The sequence below is a fragment of the Echinops telfairi genome, unplaced genomic scaffold (assembly GCF_000313985.2).
Source record: "Echinops telfairi isolate 266 unplaced genomic scaffold, ASM31398v2 ScPeMD7_7424;HRSCAF=8462, whole genome shotgun sequence".
Classification (NCBI taxonomy): Eukaryota; Metazoa; Chordata; class Mammalia; order Afrosoricida; family Tenrecidae; genus Echinops; species Echinops telfairi.
Genome location: NW_022111324.1, coordinates 94,142,037 through 94,151,031, shown reverse-complemented (window position 1 = coordinate 94,151,031; position 8,995 = coordinate 94,142,037). Strand labels below are relative to the sequence as shown.

General features: G+C 48.4%; 1 protein-coding gene across 2 annotated transcripts in view; it reads left to right on the top strand.

The window, feature by feature from the left end:
* The window catches only part of NEDD9 (neural precursor cell expressed, developmentally down-regulated 9), a 143,224-nt gene extending 136,157 nt beyond the window's left edge, over nucleotides 1-7,067 (top strand). For both annotated transcript variants that reach the window (XM_045298231.1, XM_004712192.3), the window contains exons 5-7: nucleotides 190-1,398; nucleotides 3,589-3,678; nucleotides 6,258-7,067. In XM_045298231.1, coding sequence (XP_045154166.1) covers nucleotides 190-1,398; nucleotides 3,589-3,678; nucleotides 6,258-6,767 — 1,809 coding nt within the window. In that variant the 3' untranslated portion in view covers nucleotides 6,768-7,067. The remainder of the gene's footprint in view (nucleotides 1-189; nucleotides 1,399-3,588; nucleotides 3,679-6,257) is intronic.
* The last annotated feature ends 1,928 nt before the right edge of the window (nucleotides 7,068-8,995 follow it).

Below are 8,995 nucleotides of genomic sequence, written 5' to 3'. Positions count from 1 at the left end.
GATTGAGTGACAGGAGACCAAAAGTGAGCAGAGCCTTGGGAAGTGCCCAAGAAGGGTGGTGTGGTGTGGTGTGGTGTGGTGTGGTGTGGTGTGTGTGTGTGTGTGTGTGACAAAATAGACCCACAACACAAGCCAACTCAACCGAGACGCGTTTCATTCTCCCGACTAACTGCTCCTTTGCCTTTTCAGATGTACGCCAGCCCGCCGTCTGCTTGTCACGACGAAGCCGGGCTTCGAGGGAAAGAGTATGATTTTCCGCCACCAGTGAGACCGGGTAGAAGGCCCGATGTCAGGCCAGAGGGCGTTTACGACATCCCTCCAGCCGGCACCAAGCCAGCAGGGAAGGACCTTGCCGTAAAATACAACGGTGACACTCCAGGAGTCGCTGAGCTGGTGGCCCGAAGACATCAGAGCATATCCCAGAGTCAGGCGCCCCCACCGCCAGGACAGCCAGGGGGCCCCCTGAACGACGCATATGACATTCCCCGGGGAGTTCAGTTTCTGGACCCCCCAGCCGAATCCAGTGAGAAGGCGAATCCTGCAGAAAGGGATGGGGTTTATGATGTCCCTCTGCATCACCCGCCAGACACGAAAGTGCCTCAGGACGTGGTGGATGGAATGAATCGGCTGTCTTTCTCCAGTACCGGCAGTACCAGGAGTAACATGTCCACATCTTCCACCACTTCCAAGGAGTCCTCGCTGTCAGCCTCTCCGTCTCAGGAGAAAAGGCTCCTCCTGGACCCAGACATGGCCATTGAGAGGCTCCACCGGCTCCAGCAGAGCCTGGAGATGGGCGTCTGCACCCTCATGGCACTGGTCACCACCGACTGGCGGTGTTACGGATACATGGAGAGGCACATCAACGAGATACGCATGGCAGTGGAAAAGGTGGAGCTGTTCCTGAGGGAGTACCTCCTTTTTGCCAAGGGGGCTCTAGCGAATGCCTCCTGCCTCCCTGACCTCCTCCTGCACACCAAAATGAAGCGGGAGCTCCAGAGAGTGGAAGACTCCCACCAGATCCTCAGCCAAACCAGCCATGACTTAAATGAGTGCAGCTGGTCCCTGAACACCCTGGCCCTCAACAAGCCCCCAAACAAGTGCGATGACCTGGACAGGTTTGTGATGGTGGCCAAGACCCTGCCCGACGATGCCAAGCAGCTCACCACGACCATCAACACCAATGCAGAGGCCGTCTTCAGACCAGGCCCGGGCAGCTTGCAGCAGAAGAATGGGCCCGAGAGCATCACACACTCACCGGAGTACGCACCCAGTGGCACGGCGCAGGCCCACAGCAAGGCATTGCCTGCAAGCCTGGCCAAGGACCAGCCCCCTGACTGTGGCAGCAGCGATGGCTCGGAGAAGAGCTGGATGGATGACTATGATTATGTCCACCTACAGGTAAAGAAGCCACGCTCGCAAAACTAGACCTCCTCTCACAGTCGGGTTGCCTGGGGCTAACGACTACAGGGCTATACGGAAGGCGGAGCTCCCAGGGGAAAGAACAAGATGAATGCTCACTAAGTAGTTCGCCCCAATGGGGCCAATGACCCTTGGACTGAGAGCCCTGAAACCTGGGCTCCACACCTTATTTGGCATTGAGTGTGTGAACAAGGCTCTATTTCCTTACTCGTAAAGATGAGGTGGGATTAGATCCAGTTGATAGGCCTTAGGCAAAACAGGAAGAGACCTGACAAACAGGATAGTAGACCCTCTCATGTTTATACTGGCTCCACTTCTGTTTTGTAGTATTTCATGCCATAGTATACTTTATTGAAGAAGAAAAAAAGGTAGCACTGTTAGGGAAAAAAAAGTAGAGACCCTATAGATTAGAGAATTTCTAAGGTCCCCCTCTTGGGAGAAAGATGGGGCTGCCTGCTCTATAAAGATTTACAGTGTTGGAAACCCTAAGGAGCAGTTCTACTCTGTCCTGTAGGGTTGCCATGCGTCCGAATTGACTCTTGACAGTGGACTAAGACCTGTCTACTTTATTGCTTGTGTGTGTGTAACTATTTGCAGAGAAACTTCAGTCTCTCAACTTACATAGAGGTCCACTGAGTATTTTCCACGGCCTATAGTTGAACCTACATGTGGGAAATTGGACGGTCACGATCTACCTTCTACAAGAGAAAAATCCCAACAGGTTGACCAGGTGTCCTGGCAGCTTGCTTTTTTCACTTTAGAAGTTAAAATACTGTATTGTTGATTTCTGTTGAGTAGATTCTGACTCACAGCCACCTTCCGTAACAGAGGAAAACCGCCCCGTATGGCTTCCTGCACTGTAATCTTTACGGGAGCCAATTGCCAGATTTTCTTCTCCTGTGGAGTCACTGATATGTCTAACCAGCAGCCTTTCGGTTAACAGCTGCCCATTTAGCCATTGTGCAGCCAGGGCGCTGTAACATCCTGTGTCCTAGCCCAGACCAAAGCCAGTACCGTAAGTCAATTCCAATTCATCGCAGCCCCATAGAGAAAAGGTTTCCAAGACTGTGAATCTTTAAAGGAGCAAACTTCCTTATCTTGTTGCAGCTGGTGGGTTTAAACTACCAACCTTGCCCTCAGCAGCTCATAGCATAAAGCTCTATAGAAACCCACCGCCTTTGCTTCAATTCCCATTCATAGCAACCTTAGCTAGCAATCTTGATGGGAACAGACAAACTGTCCTTCCGCAAAGCATCACTTTATGATAAGCAGTCCCGTGCTGACCCAACAGCACCACCAGGGCTCCTTAAAACACTATTAAAAACGAATAAACTAACTCACTGTCACTGAGTCTATTCCAACTCATAGAGACCCTATAGTTCAGGGTAGAACTGACCCTGTGAATTCCCAAGACTATAACTCTTTACAGGAGTAGAACACCTCATCTTTCTCCTGTGGAGTGGCTGGTGGTTTCAAACTGCTGACCTTGCAGTTCACAGCCCAACTCATAACTATTATACCACCAGGGCTCCTCCTTAGAGATCCATTATTTAAATTTTGACCTGCTTTCCTATTCCATCATAGTTTTGTTTTGTTTTAAATTTTAACTGAGATCCATGGATCATATTGTGGAGTCTTAAAGTAACTTAAAACTCTTTGAGTGGAAGAGAGCAGACGTAGGAGGGAACGGTGAGCTACACTCAGTGCTGGAGAAAGGAGTGGGGAGTGAGTAGCTAGAGGTATTAAACCCTGACCTTGTTGATTGTCCAACTTTGCAGGTTGGGAAATGCCAATTTGGAGTAGAGGTCTATAGATAATTCAACAAAATTAGAAGTGATCGAGACCTGTGTTTGGCAGTTTATGGGTTCACATATAGTCTATTAGGACAGAACCCAGAGAACTAGTATTTTATAAAGATGGGTGGGGGAGTCATAGGTAGTTCAAGGTGGGTCAGAGAGCATGGCACCCCATGTGGAAAGTGGTTTTGGCTTTCAGCCTCCACCCACGCAGGCTGTGGACACCTGGCCGAGCAGGAGCACGCTCCCAGGGCAGGCGAGGAGTTGCCAGGGCAGTGGAAAATGAAAGCGTATTTACACGTTTGTCAATGAGATTGTTAGCATATGTGAGTCACAGTGGTGACGTAATGTTCTTTATGTTGAAAATTACTAGGGTAAGGAGGAGTTTGAGAGGCAACAGAAAGAGCTGTTGGAAAAAGAAAACATCATCAAACAGAACAAGGCGCAGCTGGAACATCATCAGGTATGCGCTCCAGACACGAACCACCTGGTGAGGAGCAGATCCCCACCCCCGCCCCACCCCACCCCCCACTTAGCAGGGACCTCATGTCAAAGGCTCCAGATTCTGAGCCTCCAGGACACTTTGGCATATAATAGGGTGCAGGAACAAACAGAAGGTTGATGGCCTTGTTAATTGGCTGAGTGGCACCGGATGACATTCAGACAGCAGTTTTTCCAGGCTGAGCCTGCACACCTAACATGTTAGGACCATTTGGATTCAGGCTGTGTTGGTTTCAAGGAGTAAGTTAGCCAAAGGTGAGTCAAGAACAGAAACGACCAGAGTCAAATCCGGGGAGAAGTAGGGCCGTGAGCTCGCCCTCCCTCGTGCCTCCTTTTCTGTACAAATTAACATCGTGCTTCCTTTTCTGTACAAATTAACAGCATGCCTCCTTTTCTGTACAAATTAACAGCATGCCTCCTTTTCTGTACAAATTAACAGCGTGCCTCCTTTTCTGTACAAATTAACATCGTGCTTCCTTTTCTGTACAAATTAACATCGTGCCTCCCTAATTTCTGACGGTTGCCTCCGTCCGCCTATTTATTTGGCTCCCTTATAACTTTACCTTCCACGGAATCCTAAAAGGGTATCCAAAACCTTTTCTGCCAGATGACTGGCCCTTTCAGCTTCCGTAGTGATAGCTCCTTTCTATGGGGCATCAACTTCCTGCAAAGGAGACCCTGTGGGGCTCTCTCTCTCTCCCTCTCCTCCTCACCCTCCCACCCCCTGCCCTCTACCCTATCCCCCTCTTTTTCTGTCCCCTCTCTCCCTCTCCAGAATATATGCTACACTACAGGAAGCCTACTTTCTAATCCCTGCTTCCTAGCTCTCTGACCTTAGGCACATCAGTTAATACCTCTGAACTTCAGGTACTTCTTTATAAAATAGAAAGTAACCAACTGCCCCCATGGAATGAGTTACTTCTGAATGTGTTTGCAGAAGGATCCAGTCCAGTTGGCATTGAGTTGACGTCGACTTATGGTGGCTCAACATGTGCCAAAGTAGAACTGTGCTCCATCCAGTTTTCAGTGGTTGACTTTTCAGAAGTAGATCGCCAGACCATTCTTCCGAGGCACCTCTGGTAGACTAGGACCTCCAACCTTTTGGTGACCAGCTGAGCACCAACCAGGGACTTCTGCAAAAGCATAAATTATATAACAATTGAATTCACTGTAATTACAAGGCCTTGGAAAATCACCCCATGTCTGCTTATTGGTGCCTTGACATTTGGCCAAACAAGAATACAGGATTTTAGATAACTTGTTGACACAATAGTAATTCCTCAGAAGAAAGCAGATTCCTTAGAAAAGGAGAGCTGAGTGGGCATTTTTCAGGGGAGAAGTAAGGATGAGAGATATCCCTGCTCTGACTCAGCCCAGCCTCAGAGCAAGGGATTGGCAGAGCCCCAAACTCAGGATATCCCTGACCTGCAAAAGAGAGCTCTCGCCTAAGGCATGGGTTAAGTCTGACACTGCCAGCCCTTCTTTCACCCACCCTGTGCACCAAATAGTAAGCTGCAGAGTTTGGATCCAGAATGTTTAGAGATACTCGTTACCCTAAGTGTTTTGTCCTTTCCTGTAGCATTAGAGTATTAAGGTGGGGGAAAAACTCAAACAGTTGATTTCTTAGAATTGCATCACCCCCCCACCCCCCAAGACCTCTCTTCCAAGGCACCCCTGCGTAGGCTTGCTCCATCATCTTTTCTCGGAGCAGTGAGAGTGCTAACCATTTTCACCATCCAGGGTCTCCATTGGATTAGAGTGTATCTAGAAAAGGGCCCATGGATGGGCATTTCGTCTAAGCATCTTGAAGAGGCTCAGTAAAGGCATTCTACAAGGAGGGAGAAACAGTCAGTGATGTACTTGACCGGAGTGATAGCTACATTTGGCTCACAATTTAATACACATCTACAGAGACTCTATGATATGCCACACATTATCCTCAACATTTAGGAACGTGAACTCATTTACTCTTCGTAAAGGTGCAGAAACCAGGGCTCAGGTGCTTAGTGATATACCATGCTGCCTTCCGGCGTGAACCCATCATAGTAGCACGGAGCTGGAATGATCCCTTGGTGGGGATTAGCTACTATTGAGTCAGCCCCTGACGCATAGCAATGATCCCTTGCACAACACGGTTGGACCGTGTGCCCCATGGGGTGTTCAGTGGCTGACTTTTCCAAAGGAGACTGCCAGGTCTTTCTTCTGCATCTAAATATTCCACCCAAACCTGCTCAACCTCATAGCAAAACCCAAGCTCTCTCTGGCGGGTGGTGGCGGTGCCCGGGGGGCCTCCCCTGGGAGTCGACCCTGGGTCTCCTGCCTAGGGGGCCCAAGGAGAGCAAGCTCACCTTCGCAGAGGAGCCTTGGAAGTCATCCTTCTCAGCCTCCATGTTCCAGCTTAGGGAAGTAGGGTCACTCAGCCAAGGCCTCACAATTCAGAAAGCCCGGCACCCATTAGGGATGCAACTCCATGCCTTTGAGCTCCAAAGAGCACTCCCACGACCCTACCTCGCCCTTCATGACTTCCCCCCTTCCTTGCAGCTAAGTCAGTTCCAGCTGCTGGAGCAGGAAATCACCAAGCCCGTGGAGAATGACATCTCCAAGTGGAAGCCTTCCAAGAGCCTGCCAGCGCCGAGCAGCGGCGTGGGCGCGCCCGATCGGCAGCTGCTCTGCTTCTACTACGACCAGTGCGAGACCCATTACATCTCCCTGCTCAACGCCATCGACGCCCTCTTCAGCTGCGTCAGCTCGGCGCAGCCCCCGCGGATCTTCGTGGCCCACAGCAAGTTCGTCATCCTCAGCGCGCACAAACTGGTCTTCATCGGAGACACGCTCACCAGGCAGCTGGCGGCCCCGGACATCCGCCACAAAGTCATGAACTCCAGCAACCAGCTGTGCGAACAGCTCAAGACGATCGTCCTGGCCACCAAGACGGCCGCCCTCCATTACCCCAGCACGACGGCGCTGCAGGAGATGGTGCATCAGGTGACAGACCTGTCCCGGAACGCGCAGCTCTTCAAGCGCTCCTTGCTGGAGATGGCCACGTTCTAGCGGGACAGCAGCCGGCTGAGGGCTTGGGCGCAAAACTGGAAATACTCTCTGGTTTTTGTAAAGGCTATCTATTTTTGTAGATGTTTTATATGAAATATTTTAAATACATTTTATGGATGAGACCACATTCAGGGAGATGGAAGACGGAATTTTTTTTCCTGTTGGGTTCCTGTGTATACATCTAAGGTATAAACTGTACAGAAACGTATCCGTGTGCCTTTGTATGCCTGTGTATTCGTGTTTGTAGATGTTTTTCTCATACATTCCATTAAAAAAAAACATGAATTAAGAAGCACCTTAGTAAACGCCTCTAAATGCTGCATATTTGTTAGAAGCAGACCAGCTGGGGGTGAGGCTGTCTGAGGTAAACTTAAGGTTATCCTGAACTGTCCACTCCCAAGGCCAGGAAGCAGAGAAGATGTGTTTGACCAATGCTCCTTCTGCTCCCCCCAAAAGCAAGGCATGGGCGTGACTTGTTCTCGTCCTAAAGCCCCTTTCCAAATGGATGGACTTGAACATATTACGGCCAGATGTCCCCGCTTGCCCTTGGGAAAGCCATCGTCAGGTTACAGAAAGTCAATGTTAACATCAGATCTGATGGTTTAGGTGCTGGAGAGAGGAGAGACGTGTGTGGGGAGGCCATGTCCGTGGTTAGAGTTAAGGTGATTCAACGCTGACAGGAGCCATAATAAAATGAGAGCATGTGTTTCCTTGTGACGATTTGGTCTTGTGTATTTGTGAGCCCTGAGGTTTCCAAAGGACGTTTGTAGATTTTGTTGATTATTTGTAGCAGGAATGGATAGAGACACCTCAGACTGATTATCTGCAATAAGGAGCAACGGGTCCATCTGCAGACCTCTTTCTGGATCTCAACATTCACACGGTGCTAGAACTCCCATGACTTGAGGGCAAACGCCAGTTCTTTGGTCTTCTGAATGTTGAGAACCACCAGGCCACATTCTATAAAGAGAATTTATTGCTTCATCTTGCACCTGCCCCAAGACTCATGTTGTCCCTGTGCTCTGAGCAGCTACACAGAATCCATTTGATCTTCCAACTCTGTCTGGCCGGTGACTTTGCATTTACAACCCCCTGCCCCAATCTCAACACCAGGTAACATCTGTCCATAGTCCACTTCCTTGCCAGGACAGAATGACATGGTTCCCACCTAGTGGGCTTATATCATCACGTCAAAAGGTATGTTAGCGATGGTATTTCAGTCCAGTTCGTATTTGATGGTTTTATTTTAGCCTGTTTGCAAACATGTTTTGTTTTGTTTGTTTGTTTTTCTAATTAAAATATTTTATTGGGGGATCTTACAATTCTTATAACAATCCATACATGAATACATCAATTATATCAGGCATATTTGTACGTATGTTGCCATCATTCTTTTCTAGACATTTACTTTCTATTGAGCCCTTGGTATCAGCTCCTCTTTTATCCCCCCCCCACACCCTCGTGACCCCTTGATAGATTATAAATTATTATTTTAATCATATCTCACACCAACCAGTCTCCCTCCCCCCATGGTTTCTGTTGTTCGTCCCCCCGGAGGGTGTGTGTGTGTGGTTATGTGTCAGTCATTGTGATCGGATCCCCCTTTTTCCCTCCCCTCACCCCCTGCCCCCTACCCTCCTGGTATCGCTATTCCCACTCCTGTTCCTGGGTTCTGTGTGTCGTGCGCTTTTATGTCTGCAAACATGTTTTTTTACATTGCAATATATGCCTCGACTGAATTTAGTGTTCTTGTTTTCAACCTCAGTCACTCTGAGTCAGGGGGGATGTTGGGCAACCAAGGTATTAGAACAGGGAAGAATTGAAGGAATAATGCACAATCACAGAGTGGCTAAGAAAAGAACATTTTTAATCAGCAGAATTTATAAAAGGTGCTTTTTAAACAACTGCTATTGTAATTTCTCAAAGTTCTGCTCTTCCAGAATGACAGTGACATGGCAAGGGTGTGGGGCAGAAGGGAGCTGCTGAAAATCAACATCTACCAAAACAAATTAAAAATCTGTCCTTATGATTTTTTTTTGGTATGCTATGTATTAGGAGATGACACACCTATTCTAAGCTAAGTGGTGACATGTCAAGTTTTCAAAATAAAAATGTTGACTGTCTGACTCTGCCATCCTGTATGTAGAAGCTATTTTTTAAATCATTAAAAACATCTTTTTTGATAGCCACTGGATTTCCTTTTCTGTATTCCTCTCTCTCACAGAAAT